The sequence below is a fragment of the Phyllostomus discolor genome, chromosome 5 (genome assembly GCF_004126475.2).
Source record: "Phyllostomus discolor isolate MPI-MPIP mPhyDis1 chromosome 5, mPhyDis1.pri.v3, whole genome shotgun sequence".
Classification (NCBI taxonomy): domain Eukaryota; kingdom Metazoa; phylum Chordata; class Mammalia; order Chiroptera; family Phyllostomidae; genus Phyllostomus; species Phyllostomus discolor.
Genome location: NC_040907.2, coordinates 144639254 through 144659093, shown reverse-complemented (window position 1 = coordinate 144659093; position 19840 = coordinate 144639254). Strand labels below are relative to the sequence as shown.

Genomic DNA, 19840 nt, shown 5'->3' with positions numbered 1-19840 from the left:
CATAATTTCACTAAAAGATTCACTCTTACTGTAGATCTTAGCAACCTCAGCATATGATTTTCTTCTTCCTTTATTAAGTTGCAACTTTCACCTTTTCCTTAAACAAAAGCACTTTATAGCTTCTCTTTGGCTTATCCAAACTGCCAGCATCATTACTCTTGCACTTTGGGACCATTATTAAGTAAAAGGACTACTGAACACAAGCAGAGTGATACCACCAGGGTCAATCTGATAACCAAGACAGCTACGGAGGGACTAGTGGGAGGCGAAAGGACACACTGTGACCATGCTGGAAAAGGGATGAGTCACATGCAGGTGGGATGGGGTGGAGTGGAATGGGACAGTGTAAGATTTCATGATGCTATATAGAATGGTGTGCAATTTTAAAACTTAGGATTTATTGAATAACAATTTCTGAAACCTTCCATTTAATATTTTTGGTCTCCGGCTGACCCTGGTAACTAAAACCAAGGAAACCAAAACTGTGGATAAGGGTGAACTACTATACATATTTGGTCAATAGGAGGTCTATACACATTTATTCCCTGGATCTTAGCTGTAATTCAAACAGATATGCAAAATCAGTTGTACTTCCTAACAGATTAAAACCAATTCATAAGACACTGTTAAATATAAGTAAATTGAATAACCTATGGCATCTATGTCTAGAAAAACAAATGAAAAATAATACCATCTTTCCTAGGATGGTATCCCACTGGGATAATAAGAAATTACGTACAATTTAAAAAGAAACTGTTACAAAAAACCCTTAGAAAAGCAGGCAATTTATCGTTGACTTATCTTCTTTATTGAATTAAAAGTACACTATGTATAAAATAGCATTGTATATACAAAGGGATTACACACCATAATATATACAAGTATCTTTAAAATCAGGATGCAAGTTACAATGATTAGGAATATAAAATTTACATTACAACACTCTCCAAAATGAATTATTTGGCTATTTTAGCTCGAAGTCGTCGTTTGAGAATTTGATGATCACTTTCCTTCACCTTATGGTCCATCAAAATCTGAAATCAACAATTACACAATTTTTTAATAAATAAAAATAAAAACTTATATTTATAATTAGTAAGATATGTTCATGTGCTTAGTAACTGAAATAGGTACATTATATTGTTTTGTCCTCTTGGGCTACAGGAATATTCTCTTCTGCCAAAAAAAGCTTCCTAAAGTCATAGATTTTGTAAAAGATTCTTTCAACACTACTTTATTATAGAATTAAAATAATCTACATTCTATATTAAATTCAGGCCATATGTAGCCTAAAATACTTACTAAAATGTTTGGAAACTTGTGACTTGTGACTAAATAATTTTTAAGAAATGGTCTTTTGCAGCAACTATATAGCTTTCAAAGTTGAAAGAGCACTATATTGTAACTAAAAAAGAAATAATTTCAGCCAAGGGAGGAAATTATGTACTAATCAGACAGATGGCGAAAAATGATGAAGAGAACAGTACTTCTAACAGCATGTCCTAATTGACCCCAATTCTTTGCCACTTGCTTTTAAGCGTCTACCTTATATCTGATAGCTACTGCTGCAAAAAAAAAGCCTCTCTCCCCTGATTTTTCTTGGCCATTTGCTGCTGAAAGCTATTCCTTTAATTACTTTTCTATTTTCACTTTCATCCACTAGGCAAATGTAAGCATGACAAAAAATCAGAACTTTCCCTATAACAGCACAGCCTGTTCTGAGTGAGGAGAATGAGTCAGAGGGACAAACTACAGTCTCTTCTCAACAGAACCTGGAAGCCCTAGAGGAAAGGTGGGAGGAAATGACTGAACATCAAGTCTGTGTTTTTACCAGGCACAAATATGCCCAGATTTGTACAACTCTGTAGTAAAGATAACAAGAAAAACAGATGTTGGGAGCAAATAAATTACTAAACAGTGATCATTTTATTGATGGAATTAAAATTTTCCTGATTAGCTTATAAATGTAAATGTATGGAATTTGCATTAATGCCACATTTATATTTAATTAGTATGAATTTAACACATTTAATATCAGAAATATAATATTTAAAGCATGTTTTAAGAGATTTGATCTAAAGAGTAAAAATTTAAATTATACAAAATTATACAAAAATTCAAATTGTTGTGAGTATCAAAACTAAAAATAACACGAACACTCTTATGTTTAAGAAAACTGAAAAAGCAGCTTACCACCTGGCCAGATATATCAATAGGAGATGAAATTTCATTTGTGTATAACTTCCGTTTGACCCGTTTCGGTTGAGATACATTTTCTTTACTTACTTCTACATTTGAGAGCTTTGAAGAGCTCACTGTTTCAATTATCTTCTTTGCTATAAAAATTATATTTATTAGTTAATTTCTGAAATAAATAATTTTCTAACTGGAAAGGTTTAAAATTCTTAATAAAGCAAAAACCATACCAAATTAAAGAAAACCTCTGTAATTTGTAAACAGTGAAAGGTCATGAATAGACAATTCACAAACAAAAAATTAAATTCCCAATAAACATAAAGTAACGATTAAGAGCAAAAGCAAATAAGTAAAATATCATTTGATTATAAATTATAGTACCACCAATAAAACTCATCCATTCTTAATGACTTGAAAGAGGTTTATGTTACGTTAAATAAAGAAGCAGGATACATAAGAGTAGACCATGCAGCATTAAAAACAAGGCAGTAGATCTAGGTCAGTACTCACATGTAAAGATGCCCACATAATTATTAAGTAAAGGTAGTTTTTAATCGTGAGCCCTTTACTTGTAGTTAACACATACATATACACACACACAGTAAAAGACAGAAAGCAAATTGCTAACAGTTTATTGCTTCTGGGAAGTGGAATAGGAATTTTTATATTTCTTATTTTATACATTTGTTTTAGTTTTTTAATAGGCACATATTGGTTTTAATAAAGTATATTTCCATTTGGGGAAACTCCTGGATAAAAAAAACCATATACATATACTAAACTGTGTTTTTAAACAATAGAAAAAAAAAGTTGCCAGTTCCCGCCAAGATGGAAGTGTAGGTGGAAACCCTTTTCTTCCTCGCACAACCAAAAGGAGGATAACAACCAATTTAAAAACAACAAAGAACCAGACGTGCCAGAAAGTCAAACTGCATGGAACTCCAACAACCAAGGAAGTAAAGAAACAGTCAACCAGACCAACCAGATCGGTAGGAGTGAGTGGGGGCAGACAGGTGACAGAGAGAACCTGTGGCAAGGCAGTGGACGGAGTGGGCAGGGCTGGCTGAATGGGAAACTGAGACTCAGAGCGGACTGTGGACTACAGCAGGGGTTGTCACAGTGTGAGAAACTTCCAGTCTCACACAAGAATTCACTGGAAAGTGGGGCTAAAGCAGAGCAAGCCAGCAGCATTGTTCCATCTCTGGCCCTTCCCCCACAGGCAGCATTGCAGCACAGCAAGGAAGGTTGCCCTGCCCTGGTCAATACCTAAGGCACCGCCCCCTTGCAACTTAACAGGTGCACCGAGACAAAGTAATAAGGCCCAAATGAAAGAACAGAGCAAAACTCCAGAAAGAGAGCTAAGCGATGAGGAGATAGCCAACCTATCTGATGGAGAGTTCAAAGCCCTAGTAATCAAAATGCTCACAGAACTGATTGAGCTTGGTCGAAAAATGAAAGAACAAATGAAGGCTACCCAAAGTGAAGTAAAGCAAAATATTCAGGGAACCAACAGTAACAGGAAAAAAACTGAGACTCAAATCAACAATTTGGGACAAAAGGAAGAAATAAATACACATCCAACTGGAACAGAATGAAGAAACAAGAATTCAAAAAAAACAATGAAGAGAGGCTTAGGAACCTCTGGGACAACTTTAAACATTCCAATATCTAAATTATAGGGGTGTCAGAAGGAGAATAACAAGGGCAAGAAATGGAAAACTTATTTGAAAAAATAATGAAGGAAAACTTCCCCAATCTGGAAAAGGAAATAGACTTCCAAGAAACCCAGAGAGTCCCAAAGAAGTTGGACCCAAAGAGGAACACACCAAAGCACATCATCATTAAGTTACCCAAGATTAAAAATAAGGAGAGAATCTTAAAAGCAGCAAAAGAAAAGGAGACAGCTACAAATGAGTTCCCATAAGACTATTAGCTGATTTCTCAAAAGAAAACTTACAGGCAAGAAGGGGCTGGAAAGAAGTATTTGAAGTCATGAAAGGCAAGGACCTACATCCAAGATTACTCTACCCAGCAAAGCTATCATTTAGAATGGATGGGCAGATAAAGTGTTTCCCAGATAAAGTTAAAGGAGTTCATCAACACCAAGCCCTTATTATATGAAATGTTAAAGGGACTTACCTAAGAAATCAAAAGAAGAAAATCAAAAACTATGAACAGTAAAATGACAACAAATTCACAACTATCAACAACTGAACTTAAAAAAAAATGAAAACAAATACTAAGCAAACAACTATAACAGGAACAGAATCAGAGAAATGGACGTCACATGGAGGGTTTTCAGCAGGGAAGGGAAGGGGAAGAATGGGGGGGGAGTACAGGGAATAAGAAGCATAATTGGTAGGTATAAAATAGACAGGGAGAGGTTAAGAATGATATAGGAAAAAATCAAAGAACTTATATGTACAACCCATGAACATGAACTAAGGGGAGGGAATGCTGGAGGGTTGGGGGGTGCAGGGCAGACGATAAAGGAGGGAAAACTATAATAGCATAATCAGTAAAATATACTTAAAAATACAGAAAAAAAACACTTAAGGAAATATGCTCAATTGAGAGTCTACTTGCCCAGGGCTCAGCTGAGCTTGAGAGCTGAGTTGCCAGATGTGAGTAGCCAATTAAGACAAGCCAAAATGAAAGTAACACTAAAGGCCTTAAGCACTTACAGCAATAGAATGAACAGGAAGCTGCCCCTGAGGAATCACCAGCTCCCACTCACCCCCTTTTCCCTATTTCCCATAGCACACTGTGTGGTCTAGGTCAGGAGGATTAGCACAGAAGTGAGGGCCGTCTCACTGCCAGAAGAACAAAAGGCTTATACACTTATTGTTTCATGGGCGTCGGGGCTGGAGGCCAGAGGGAAGGGCTAGGAGAGGGAAATTGGAGTTAGGGTGAAGAAAGGTGTCTTCAAGTTTGCCTCCCCTTACCTGTCATAAGGTCTTTGGCAGACACCTGAGGAAGTTCTCTGCTCAAGGCACCCAAATAAAAGGCTCCAAATGAAGGCACCTAGGCTGGGAATCCAGGCATGTGCCAGAGCCTGGCTGGACCCCGGCCTGAGCCCATGACTGTAACTCCCTTCAGAGACGGCAGCGCACTGGTGCAGGGAGTGCCACTTCCCCCCAGGAGGCCTAACCAGTAAAACCTTTGCAATTGCCACACAATGATCAGCCACTGCAATGGTCAGTCTTTAAAAACAAAAACAAAACCACACATAGGATTTTGGCCTGGAGCCACTATACTAAGAACTGAGAATGTGAACGAGACAGACATTTTGCAGTTGTGGCACTTTTATTCCAGTGAAAAAGAAAACAAGAAATGATAGCTCAAATAATTCAATTTGCACTTTGAAAAGATCAGTTTCCCATATATTGAATGGGTAGGAGATAGACGAGAAAATTGGAAGACCAGTGATATGAAATAATGAATTTCAATTTTCTTTTTTCCTTATATTTTCAACTGATTAACAACAGCTATATATTGTAGTTACAATCCAAAATAGGGATGTCTTATATTCCTAGAAATAAATTTTTTTAAAAAAATCCATGCCAGGTATATAGGTAGAAAAGCTGTTAAGGAACTGAGTCAAGCAGGTAAGGGAGCCAGTTAGTGTTTGTGTACCTCCCTCTCCTTGTAAACATATTTCTTTTTAACATCAAAGTAATTATCAATATACTTTAAATAAAATACATGAAAATCTAAAAAACCTAAAACGACAAGTTCTGCCCCTCCAAATTTAGACATTTATCACTTTGCTATTTGTCCCTCCAGATATTATCTATGCTTATGCAAACTATGCTTTTAAATGATGTATATATTTTTTGAAAAATATATACAAAAGGGCCTGGTAAGTCGGAAGTTCCCGCTGTGGGCTGACACAGGCTGCCGCAAACTCAGAGGAGCACAGGTCCTCTCTCCATCCCCGCAACTACGTGAAGCAGCCTGCTCTGGATACTAACAGAGACAGTAGCTCAGGGTAGGTCAGTTTCAAAGTACTACATCACATTCCTTTTGATGATGACATATCTTTGTAACCTGGATTTTCAGAAGCTGAATTTTCAGTCGTTGTTTGGCATTAAGTACTAAATGGATAAAACTAGTAGGTTTTTCTTTGGGTGCAGGAGCACAATGAAAAAAAATTACTGAGTTATTAAGGAACCACGAAAGTTTGGGAACCTCTATAAAAATTTTTACAGAAAGTATTTTTACATAACCTATCTGAATCAATTCAACTGTCCCCTGCCTTTATATCCCTACTCCTCCTTATTCTCCTTATCTCTATTCTCCAATTTATCCTACTGCTATCACTCAGATAATCTCATGAAAACCGACTCCTCCACCTGCCTCGTCTCCCCAATAATCTCTCCACATTCTACCTGCCAAACACATACTGCTACCTGGAATAGCCTGCACATTCCCTATACTTTTCTAGTATTCTACTTGTGTCAAAACTGTTCCCTCTTGTAGATGTATGAGTATGTGTATGTGTATACACACACACACACAATGTTTCTGTTTATGTATACATGTAGATATGAAGTGTACACCTGAGCATATATTAATATAACAGGTATTAATGTAGCTAAGAAAAAAGCATTAAGTAAACTCAATAGGTTTTATAGATTTGTTTGATTTATATGAATAGGTAATGTTTATCTATACATAGAAAAAAAAACACTAGAAGAATATTTACTATTATACGAACAACAATGATTATCTCTAGCAGGTGTAACCCTGCCAACATTTCAATTACTAGGTTAAATCCCATCTCTTCTATAAAACCTTCCCATAGCCCCTAATTAGAATACTGAATTTTTCCAACTGTAAGATACACCTGGATTTTAGAGAAGGAAATTAGGGAAAAAAATTTTGAAGCAAAAATGTGAAATATTTAATAACATAAGTAACAGAACACACCCTCACCAGGCAAGCTACATTCAGACTATAAGATGCACCCCTCTTCCCCCCCACAAATTGGGGGGAGTGTATCTTATAGTCCAAAAAATGTGGTAGCTCATTTCCCTCCAGTACTACCACAGCACTTTACTTGTCTCCCAGTAACTACACTAAGCAGCCTGCTCTGGATCAATTACTTAAATACAGGACTTTCTTTATTACACAGTGAACACCCAGGCATATCATCCTTTCCTGTTTCTTCCCATAGTACCTAACACAGAATAATATAATGTATACTTGAAATATAATAACCTTTGTTGAGTTTATACCAATCAGATACTAGGAAATATCCTATACTGAACACTAAAGGACATTTAATTAATTTTCTACACACCTTTTGATTGAAGAATTGTAGGAGAACGTTGTAAGAAGTCTCCAAATTTCTGCAGTGTTCCTTCTTTTTTCTTAGTGGTCAAGTTTACATTGATTGCAGATGCCTGACTCCGTAAAGAATATGTTTTCTGAGATGATGATCGTGTAGAAGCCTAATAAATAAACATTTTTGGTTATTGTTGATGAGGAATTTTAGAAAGAAATAGTTACAGCCACAGTTGAATTAAAGAGACCAGGCACAGGTTATGAATTCTCAGGCGGGGAATTTGTGATTAAGAACATGAGGAGGCCCTGGCCGGTGTGCTTCAGCTGGCTGGAGCGTCCTCCTGTGAACTAAAAGGCCGTGGGTTCGGCTCCCAGTCAGGGCTCATAACTAGGTTGCAGGATGGGGAAGGGGGGCCAGCAGCTGGTATTCCCTTTCTCTCTGCCCACCCCCTTCCCCTCTCTCTATGATCCTCAGGTGAGGATTAAAAGAAAAAAAAATAGAATATGAGGAGAAGGATAAAAGAGCCCGAGAATGGCAAAGTGAGTGTGACAGACGAACTGCTAAGTGAGAAGTGAACACTTCAGGAAGTACCTGCTACCGACCAAATGCTGAAGCTTACATTCTCATCTGAATTAGATGAACAGAAAAAGGAGATAAATAAGTTATAATTGGACATAATTGGATAATTACTAACCAAATTTGACATCTTTATTTTCATCTTCTACTTTATAAATGTAAGTTATTAAAATGGTCAATTTTGAACAAATTAAAAGACAAACCTTTTGTTCTTTTTTGGGAGAATTTATATGCTCAGAAACAGGGGACTTCAAATTTGTTCTGGTTGCAATATTCTTCTTATTTTCACATTTCACCAAGTCCTAAAAATAATATATTTCAGCACTGGTTAATTTCTTGACAATTTTTTTCTTTCTGTAGACTAAGGAAAGAAGAAAGGGAGGGAGGGGAAATGAGGGACAGAGGGAGGGAGGGAAGAAAGGAGGAAGGAAGGGAGATAGTGGTTCTCAACCAGGGGTGGTTGTTGACTCCAGGGGACACTGGCATGTCTGGAGACGTTTCTGGTTGTCATTGCTGGGGGGAGTGGAGTTTTATTCGCAACTAGTGAGTAGAGGCCAGAATGCTGCTAAGCACCTCTATGATGCACAAGACGGCCTTCTTAAAGAAAGAGATATCTAGTACCAAATGTCAATAGTGTTGAAGTTGAGAAACCCTGACTAAAAGTATGAATTTTCCCCCAACATTATAAAGACATTATTGACATATAACATATGTAAGGTTAAGATACATGATGTGCAAATTTAATAGATGTATATATTGCAAAATGATTGAAGGTATGGATTTTTCACACACCATATAAAATGAAATTATAAGCTAACTGAAGCAGATTAGAAGGGATAACACCTTTTATTTGAACCCCATCTATAAAATATAGCACAGCAATATACCTGCCCCTTCTCCAACTCCCAAATCCCACAAAGCATCTGTGTCTAAGATCTCTAACTGAAATTTGGCAGCACTGAAAACAAAGTAAAATCAAAACAAACAAAAATCTTCAGTATAAACATAGGTAAAATGTGAAAATTAAGAAACACACTGTCTTCCCTAATAAACAGGCATGGCATCTTAGGAAGAGCCTTTTGTGGTATTATTACCTGAACTGAACTGTACAAATCCTAGTTATACCAAAGATTATAAGCATAAAAGAAAAAAGGCAAGAAGAGTAGCAGAGAAAAGATCACGACTGAACCTCAGAATTCAAGTCATCAAGTAGAAGCCGTGAAGGATCATAAGAAACAGACTTCCTTAAAGGGGAAGACAGATGGAACCGTGGGAAGCAGATAATGAAGAAAAGCTGTAATTCCATCACACTTGTATGATCGATAAACAGCTCTTTGTTGTCTTCCCTGGAACGGAACACAGCACTGTGCAGATGACTTTCATGAGGACCTCAGTTTATTACAGCAGTGAAGAGCCAGCAAAATCAATGAAAACTTCCAAGTTTTACATGATTTGCCTACAACAACCTGTACATCTACTCTTAAATACACATGGAGAGTACAGGAGAGTACAAACCAACAGTAAAGTGGATAACTGTATTTTAACACACTGTGTATACAAATTTCCCTTTTCCCTAAGAAAAGAACAAATCAAGGAAAAGTCAATATAGATGATAAAATTAAAGTATTTAGTACTTTAATTGTATCTAAAATGTATTAAATATAAATTAAATATAGAATAAAAGTTAACTAAGGCTCTATAAAACAACCTCTAAAGGTGTTCTAGGTGTAGCAGGAAATGAATATTTACTTATGAATAATATCCACTTAGTAAATTTATTACCTGACAGAGAGCCTCAGGAGTATAGTTAATACTATTTCTCTTCCACAGACTTGAAAATATAGTACTCTTTAAAGAAGTGAAAAACAAATGTTGAAGATAAAGTTATTATGCTGGAGTTATACATAGTTTTAAACTTATTATCAATTTGCTTTTAAAATAAACATTACCACTTATTACCTATCTACAACATGTAGAGGAAAAACTAAGCATTTTAAACATATCTACTCTTTTATTTCCAAAAGGAGGAAACTGAGGGCAGAAAGTTTATGCGACATGGTAGAGGGTTTGATAACCCTATAATTAAAAAGCTACAATAAGAAGGGGCAAACAGTTTTTAGCCTGCCACTAAATAGAGGTCCAAATTTTCCAAATTTCAATACACTGGCTGTTAGAAAAAGAATTTCACTGCTAAGAGAACATACAGAGTTATGACAAGGCCTGAAATTTTAGTTAAAGAACAAAGATTACATTGAAGCAAGATAGCCATTTCAGTTTCTCTAATTTTTTTAATCATACATTTTCTCTTCCCTTGGAGGGAAAGTGGCTCAGTTTGAACAGGACTGATAAATTGCAACAGTTCTCCAATAGAACCCACCATCATTTGAACTATCACAACTGCACTGAAATAGGGGATAAGCTATGTATTTTACTATTCATAAGCCTTTTGTTTGAAGATTATTAAACTACAGTGATATTCTTAAAGAGGACAGAATATGCCATAAGTTATGATTTTGGTCTCTAACAGCAGTGCTTATGAATAGGAGGACAGTGTAGAGAGTTTAACTATATAATTGAACTTAATAATAATGTCTGCTTGTTAAATTCACTCATCAGTTAAGTATTTACCTCCTCCATTTCATTACTCTTCCTCTTCCGAGACTTGGAAATCTTAACCGTGACTGGTAAGGTACAACCAGGGTGTTTCACTGCCATTTTGTTTGGCCGTAAAGGTGTAAACTGAATCTCTAACTCGGGTTTTGGAAACCGAGTACTTTGATTATTTTCCGTTGACACTTCACAAGAGTCAAGGACTATACATTCATCCTACAACAGAATTAAAAAGACAAACCTTATTTGCAGAATATGAATTTATAAATCACAAAAAATTAACTCTCAAATACCTATCAAAGATAATGAATTAGAAAAGATAAAAAAGTGTGTCGAGGTCGAATTCCCCAGAGCAAGGACAGAGGCTGCATTATCGGCTACCCTCTCCAAGCTTATACACGGTACATTAAAATTGAGGGAAACTTAGAGATAAGTATTTCTCAAACTTGCATGATCCTAAAAGTTATCTAGAGTGTTTGTTTAAAAGATTCTTGGATGCTACCACAAATCTACTAAATCAGAACTCTACAAGGAAAATGTCTAGAATTTTTAATAAACACCTAGTTTATAGTAGATTAAAGTTTGCTGCTAATTCTTTGCTACTCTTTCCATTGAGAGATGGAGTCTCATTCTCCTTTCTTGAATCTGGGCTGGCTTTAATAACTTCCATAACCAATACGATGTGGTGGAAGTAACATCCTGCTTCTTCTTGAGGGTCAATCCTAAGAAGCCTTGTAACTTCTACTCCGCACTCTTGGAACACTAACTTACAGAACATTCCCCTCCTCAAAACGCCCCGCCTCAGAATCTAGCCAGTGTGCTGGGAGAAGCCTGAGCTACAGGAAGAGGCCACATACAGATCCAGCTGACCTCCCCAAATCAGCTAGGTTAATGAATCATTTTGGAATCTCAGCCCAGTTGAGCATACTGATTTCATGAAGGCAAGAAAAATATGCAAAATAGCCTAACAATACCATTCTCCAAAACCATCAAGTATATAACTGCTGGAGTTTTTAATAGGAAATTGGAATCAGGGTGTTTTAGGACAGAATATGTAACTTTATAGAGAAAGAAATGTCCACACAATTGCCTATGCAATCGAAAATTAATCTTGTTTATGGATCAACTTCAATCTTTTCTACAAACAATATAATTTGCATTAGTCTCTAAGGTCAATGCTAATTATCTGAAACTCTACCAAAAGCTATCAGGGAAAGGCCAAGAGAAAAGGAATGGCTCATGTTATTTCCCTAGATTAAAATGCCCTTCTCTTCCTATTCTCTGCTTGGTAAAATGCCATTCACCCTCAGGACCCTGGATAATGTTGCTTTTGCTACTGCCTTCACAATCACTCAGACAAAATTCATCGTATCCTCCTTAGTCGGTGTTTCTTCTCAGCATTCTGTTCACAACACTTAGCCCAAACGGTGAAGTACAACAAGGCAGTCATTTATATATCTGTCTTACTAGATTCTTTCGTCCTGAGGATCACAATCGTATCTTATTTATGTTTTATAAATTCTCAGTATCTAGCAAGGTTCCCAACACTAAATGCTTCCAATAAATGTGTTAAAAAATATTTAATTTTATTTTCAAAACCTTAAATGACATAGAATTTTTATCTATTTCATATGTAATCTGAGAAGCTATTATCCAAAGTGATTCACAGAAGCCTAAACTCACTACAAATTATGGAAATTCATTGTGAGTTATTAAGATTTGGTGACAAAGTTATTAAATGGGAATGATTAAAAAAACACATTTAATAGAATGCTAACTAAAGGGATCTCTTATGAGGCCAAATAATCATGCATCCATTTTTTCCTATTTCTGACTGAGAAGTTTGTTTACATTAACAGATTTGTTGTTTGAGATCAGAATCATTTTGAGCTCTGGCTCAGTGGATTGAGTGCCAGCCTGTGAACCAAATGGTCACCAGTTCGATTCCCAGTCAGGGCACATGCCTGGGTTGTGGGCCAGGTCTCCAGGTGAGGGTGTGAGAAGAGCAACCAATGGATGTTTCTTTCACACATTGGCTTTTCCCTCCCTTCACCTCTCTCTAAAAATAAAATAAATAAAATCTAAAAAAAAAAGTTATTTAAAAAAAAAGAGATCAGTATCATTTTGAGAGGAAATTAGTATTTGGAGACCTAATCTCCCAGAAGAACTTCACCTCTCCTCAAAAGCCTTTAGCTTTCTTTCCCACAGCTAAGAGCATATATAACTAATTGTACAGCAAAGTACCTCCAACAATTGATTACATTATATTTGTATGTGTTGTTTGGTCACTGGTAAAGGGAGTAAAAAGGTAGACTGTGTTCCCAAATACCCACCTCTACCTCATTGCGGGAAATTTCAACACTTGTTGATTGAGGTACAGTTTTAACTCCATCAAGATCTATTGAACTCATAGGTCTGGGCTTGATATCCACAGTTTCTTTTTCCTAAAGTAAATATTAGAGCAACAAGCCATTGTAACCAAAAATAAATTAAAACACTTCACCTAAAGAACATAAAGTGAAGATGTAGGTGAATTAAATAGGGGAAGTAATCAAAGACTTCAATGCCCATGTAACTCTGCTTCCTCCTCTCTCTCATTCTCAGAGACTCAGGAAAGGCTGGGCAATTTTCCAGCCTCTTTTGTGTCTGATATAGAGAACTGGGAAAATTACTTTCAACTTCCAAGGTGTTTTACATATATACCCTCATTTTACTTTCACTGTAACTGAGTTAAATTTAAATTTGTTAAGAATCCTTGTTCCAGATGAGGAAATAGAAAATTACACGCTCAAGGTCTGTACTGAGTTGGGATGTAACTTTGATGACACAATTTTGAAAATCTAGAGTCTTGGAAATGCAGCTGTAGCCCCACAGTAGAAAAGGCTATGCTGATGATGAAACCTCTTCTGCTGCACACTGTCCATGCCACCTTCTGCCACGGGTTGTATTCTATTCCCAAACCCTACTTAAGAATCTCTAAAGAAGTGTTAGATTATATTTTTAAACTTGATAAATTCCAATGTGGACCTTCTCATCACTGCCATCAAAATCAAAAGCCAAATACATCTCTGTGTCACTTACCCACAGCTACCAAATAAAAAAGATTCTATTGAATTATAATGGGGAGATTATAGCATGTACTGACTTGCACTGAGGTAAAAATTGTGCTAATTGATTTCATAAATGCTCTCAATTAATTTCCACAACTCTACTAGGAAGACAACATATCTCTGAATCAATCATAAAGTCTAAAAACTCAAAATTCACAAGAAATACCCAAATAAATTTTCACACTGATTCCCCTTTGATCTACTGAAACTTACTTCTTTAACCTTTAAGGAGTTAATCAAACAATTTTGAAAAATTTGTTTAAAAAAAGGCATAGAGAGAACAAGATTCTACTGACTGTTTTAGAAGCCTCTGATGTGACTCTTGTTTTCAATTGTTCAATTTCATTATCTTTCTGTAAGTTACTGGACATCAATGCTTTCAGCTGTATTTCTAAAGCTGCAACCAGCTGATCCCGTTCTTCTCGCCATTTTTGAAGATTACTGTCTTTCTCTGCCAGCTGTGCTGTAAGTATTTCCTAACCAGGAAAGAGAGAAAATGTTAGAGCATATCTTGAAACATTATGCATCTAAAATTGTTTTGAAATTTTATTATAAGTAACAATAAATATAACTGTGAACAAGATGCATAACAAATAGCCTAAATAAAACATTTATTGTATAAAAAATAAAAAAATATTTATTGTACCCTTGAAACAAAATGCATAATGTCTTTATATGTATTTAATGTCCACATGCTGTCATTTATGCCTACTGGGGGTGTCCAACCTGAGGCCCACAGGCCGCAGGCAGCCCAGGATGGCTCTGAATGCAGCCCAACGCAGAATCGTAAACTAACTTAAAATATTGAGATTTTTTTGTGATTTCATGTCTCATTGTATTTAATATGTGGCCTAAGACAACTCTTCTTCTTCCAGTGTGGTGCAGTGAAACCAAAATGTTGCACACCCCTGGCACCCTAGCCCAAATCATTTCAAAAAACATGCTGGTCACCTCTTTCAATAAACAATTATAGCTCTTAAAATAATATCAGTATTGAGAAATAAGAGGGTAAAATTACAGTAAAACAAATAAAAAAACTAATAGCAACAAACAATAATGAAAATAAAACAAACATGTGCAGACCTAAAATGAACTGTAAAACACTGCTGAAAGAAATTACAGAACACTTAAATAATAGAGAGATAATTTGTTAAAAGATCAAAAGGCTCAATGTTGTTAAGATTTCAATTCTCTCCAAATAGATCTGTAAGAGTTGTTAAACAAAAATGTTTCATTTCCACAGTTTTAAGTCTAATTTAAAGAGGGTTTATTAGGCATTGACAGTGTAACAGTATAAAAACTTCATTTCTTTAACATGACATTTTCTCCTTCCTTCCCTTTTGATTCAAACTGGCCTCATACAGCAGCCTGACTCACCTGTCTCCTCCCTTGCATGTCTACCCCCTGAATCATTAAGTGCTCAGGACAATGACTTCTAATTAGCACCAAATAATCTTAGGAACAAAGTCTAATGACCACAAAGACACAGTTTTAATCAAACTAAAGATAACATCTAGGCTTCAGTTGTGCGTTTCAGTTCCAGGACCAGAAAGGCAGGGAAACCGGACTAAGCACGGCCATGCTGATTTCAGATTCGGGTGCATGATCAATTTCCCCCACCCCACCTAGCACCAACCAATCAGTAGAGACCCACTACTCTCACTCCCATAGTCACCATGATTAATGATTTCCCCTCTATAAAACCCGTACCCTAGCAGCCAAATGCCAGGTCTTTGAGCATTAACTCACCTGTAACTCCACAGGTGAGCCACTTCCTAAAAATTAATACTTTCTTTGTTACAAGCTCCCATCTTATGTTTAGCTTTGATGCATGCAGGCAAATGTGAACCTGGTCGTGGGGCATGAAGTCTGAACAACCAACAGCAAGGCCAGGTGAGAAGACAACATGTCCACAGTCCTGGAGCTGTTGAGCTCTTTATATGTCGTGTGTGTGTACATGCAAGGCGGGGGTGCCTTCTGAAAGGATTACATTAGTGATAGACAAACAGGGGGCGGTGGGAGAAGCTAAACCAGGGCCAGCTCTGGGATAAGCACAGAATCAAGCAAGGAAGAAATGCGTCTGTTCCTACAGATTGGCTGTAGGCATTAGATTGAAAAGTTCATGTATAAACAAGAAGCAGAGGCCCCTGGGGTTCAATGGTGCCTGGCTATGATCTCTTGGATAATCTTGTAAATAATCACCTGAACATGAATCCTGAATTCCTACAGATATACAGGAATGTGAGCAGTCCTTTGTCAGAGCTGGCCCACAGTTATTAACACGCGAACTTCTTTTTCTCTCACTCTCTGGAATCTGTATTATAGTTTAGAATACGTCAGAAATTTTTTTGTCAGAGTCAAGGAAATTTCAATAAAAATCAGGGCAGGTGTGTGTGTATATCTGTATGTATGTATGTGAAGACATGAAAAAGCTGACTCTAAAAGTTACATGGAAATGCAAAAGATCTAGAATAGTCCAAATTATTTTGAAAATTAACAAATTGGAGCAGTCACACGGTATCATTTAAAGCTTATTATAATAATCAAAAACGTGTAATACTGGCATAAGGATGGAGATCAATGGAACAGAGGAGAGGGTCCACAAATTATAGTCAGCTGGAATTCTACAATAACACCAAATAAATTCAATGGAGGAAAGTGAAAGGACAAAGCCAGCACCACTTGCCATTGTGGCGCCATTTGCCTAGCAGGCCTGTGATCTTGTTAACCATGACTGCCAGTTTTCTCTTCTGAGCCTGTGTCCCAGGACTGGAAATTACTGGAAAGCAAGAACAGGACTAACAGCTCCCAGCAGCCACAGGCAGAAGATAACACTGGAACAAACTGCAGGCTCGAGTCACAAGGTTAACAGCCCATGGGCCACACAACAGCACCCACTCCACCCTTTTTAATCCAATTGTAACTCAATAAAAACTCAAGGCCCTGCCCCTCAGTGCCTGTGTAATTGTCCACACCACGCCCCTCTCCTTCCTTCAAAACTGAATAGAATCTTTCCTCTCTACACTTTCTTCTTTTTGTGAATCCTTTCACAGCCTGAGTCACTGACCACCCTAACAGAAAGGGCAGTCTTTTCAACAAAGGGTGCTAGAACAACTAAATAGCCAAATAAAAAAGAAAAACATAAAACCCAACCCTCCAAGTTAACTCTTGGACAACTGATTTATATGACAAGAGTTGCAGAATAGTGCAAAAGCAATTTTTTTTCTGTAAATACTACCAGGATAATTTGTTAACCCAAAGTTTAAAAAAAAAAAGCCTTGACCCCATTCAGGGAGGAAAAATTATCCTCTACCTTTTAAGTTCTTCCAGTTCAACTAATAATCAAATTAACCCAAGACAGAAAAGCAGGAGAAAAGCAAATTGAAATTTAATAACCTGAATGCCTCCTGCACACATGGGGAAGACCCACGAATAGTAACCTGCCAAAATGGCGGAGTGGTGGACGCCATCACCTTCAACACCTCCTTCCGCTGAAGACATAGAGAATCAGTCAAGGGGACAAGGGTAAGACTGTTACATGGACTTAAGTCCTACCTTTTCTACTCAGAGAGACAGCAGTCCAAGTACAATGAAGGAAACTCACTTACAAACGGAAATTTCCCTTATAAATATGTGTCCTTTTATAAAGGGTAACTTCTACCTGGTTTTCAGAGCCGATGTTTTTAAAATTAACCAGCAGCCTAAAATAACCAATAGCCCAAAGAGGCATACTCTGCTCCCTTTCGCCCCTATTTCACTCCCACACCAGAACCAATTCTAGGATGTAAATATGAAAAGTAAAACCCTAAACAGAGCCTAAGAGAACATCTACATGTTCTAGAGCAGGAGAGGTACAACCCTCGGCCCATGGGCCACATGCAGCCTCGGATGGCTCTGAACACAAAATTGTAAATTTACTTACAACATTGTGAGACCTTTTTGTTTTCATTAGTGTTTGTGTATTTAATGTGTGGCCCCGGACAACTCTTTTTCTTCCAGTGTGGCCCAGAGACGCCCAAAGACTGGATATCCCTGTTCTCAAGGTTTGTTAAGGAAAGACTGGGAAAATGAACTTATTCTTCATAGAACAAGTAGTAAGAGTAAAAAAGTAGAGATTGAAAGAAGGTACTCACAACACTTTGCAGACAAAGAACTCCTATCCAGTATGTATAAGCAACTCCTACATACCAACAAGAAAAAGCTGAGGGAAAGTCCAGGGAAAAACGGACAAGGGGGCACATTTAAGCAGATCCAATGAAAAATGAAACCATCTTCAACCTCATTAGTAATCAGGATAAAGCACAGTAAAGCCATAAAAAATGACTGACAACACCATATGTTGGCAGAAATATATAGCAACTACAATACTAACTGGAGTACAAATGGATACAACTACTTTTGAGGCAGGTTAGTAAGCAGCCAGGAAAATTCCTTGGCAATTGGAATGGGGAAACTGAAACAGCTGAACAAGGTGGAGCAATTTACAGCCAAGTAATAAATCCTAAAATTTATCTTCCATAACCAAGGACACAAGAGCAAATAGTTTGCACATTCCAGACCACGCAGGGGCAGACCCAACTTGATCCTGGTCCCTCTCTGGTGACATTCTTTAAAGGTTAAGCTGACCAGAGAATAGACCCTGGTCCCCCATGTGCTCCTTTTGATCCATCAGCATATCAAAGGAAACACCAGGAAAGCTGGTAATATTCTAATCGAGAACTCCCCTAAAATTCCCACCTTTAGAAAACAGATAAAAACCCTTAAGACAAAGGACCCATTTTGTGCTTTCCTGAGCACACGTGTGCCTCCCCCCATCCCTTTCTTGTCTCAGGTGTGTATCTTTGCTTTCTTTCTAAACTCTAAAGGTTCCCAGGAGACTTACAACCAGGGGAGCAGCAGGCAGTGGCAGGTCATCCCATGCTAACCCCTTGAACCTGTCCTCAAGGGTCCTCCTTATGCCTCTGTAACTTGTTTCCGGAGTCTACTCAACCCAGTATGACTCACTTCTTCTGTCTCTGTGACTTTCTTTCTAAAGGGCCAAGTCAGCCTCACCTAAGCTCAATCTTCCTCACGTTCCCAAAGGGCCAAAGCAGTTCCACCTAGGTTCACTCCTGTTGCTATGATCTTGCTTCTTCTATCTTAAGCCCTTCCTTGTTCCCTAGCTTTAGTACACATACTTTCAAAGTCACTTGGACTTGTGTCATGAAATCTTTCCAGTAAGAAGTCAAAAACCCACATTCCAGACTGTATCAGGGCAGAAACACCTTGGTCTCTGTCCTGGTCCCTTTACAGTGACACTCTGAAGATCAGTGTGGCATTCTACTAAAGTTCCACATTTGTATACCCTATGAGCTAATAATTCCATTCTTGACTAAACACACAACAGAAATACATGCATGTATGCACTAGAGGAAATGTGTGAAATGTTTACAGAATTTACTCAACAGCCCCAAACAGAAATAAGTCCACATAACTTCAACATTAAAATGAATACACTATAGTATACTCATGTGCTGAAATATACAGCAATGAAAATGGAGTAACTCTAGCTACATGCAACAACATTGATGATCTTTACAAAGATCATACTAAGTGAAAAAAACTAGGCACAAACGAGTGCATTCTGTATATTTCCATTTACATAAAATTCAACAGTGGTCAAAACTAAAGCATTAAACTGAAACATTAAAGACAGAAGAGTAGTACCACTGGGAAAGAAGCAGGAGGGACCCCAGTGGTGATGGCAATGTTTCTATTTCTTGCACTGGGTGGTAAAGTGGGTATTGGCTTTGCAATAATAATTGTAAAGAAATACATAGGCAAAAGGAAGAAGCTAGCTTTCTCTAGGATTAAACACTCAAAGTAGCTTTACTGGCTGGCATTGCTGCCAAGGGACCACTAAGTAAGAAAACAAAGTGGCCCCATTTCTGGTTTGGAATTGGAGTGACTATGACAGCCAATAGTTTCAGTTTCACTTCTTGCATCTTATTATTGCCCAGAATAGTTTGTTGGGCTGTAAGACAGAAACAAAGAACCTGTAACAACCTTTCCTGTTATC

At 37.3% G+C, this 19840-nt stretch overlaps 1 protein-coding gene across 8 annotated transcripts in view; it reads right to left on the bottom strand.

Annotated features, from left to right (window-relative positions):
- Positions 1 to 782: 782 nt before the first annotated feature.
- KIF20B (kinesin family member 20B) overlaps positions 783 to 19840 on the bottom strand; it is a 78625-nt gene continuing 59567 nt past the window's right edge. For 6 of the 8 annotated variants that reach the window (XM_036026980.1, XM_036026981.1, XM_036026979.1 and 3 more), the window contains 8 exons: positions 14079 to 14258; positions 13006 to 13116; positions 10691 to 10888; positions 9845 to 9910; positions 8266 to 8364; positions 7502 to 7652; positions 2194 to 2336; positions 783 to 1034 (listed from right to left, as the gene is read on the bottom strand). In XM_036026980.1, the coding sequence (XP_035882873.1) occupies positions 957 to 1034; positions 2194 to 2336; positions 7502 to 7652; positions 8266 to 8364; positions 9845 to 9910; positions 10691 to 10888; positions 13006 to 13116; positions 14079 to 14258 (1026 nt within the window). In that variant the 3' untranslated portion in view covers positions 783 to 956. The remainder of the gene's footprint in view (positions 1035 to 2193; positions 2337 to 7501; positions 7653 to 8265; positions 8365 to 9844; positions 9911 to 10690; positions 10889 to 13005; positions 13117 to 14078; positions 14259 to 19840) is intronic. The other 2 variants (XM_028511689.2, XM_036026985.1) reach the window with 1 other exon arrangement.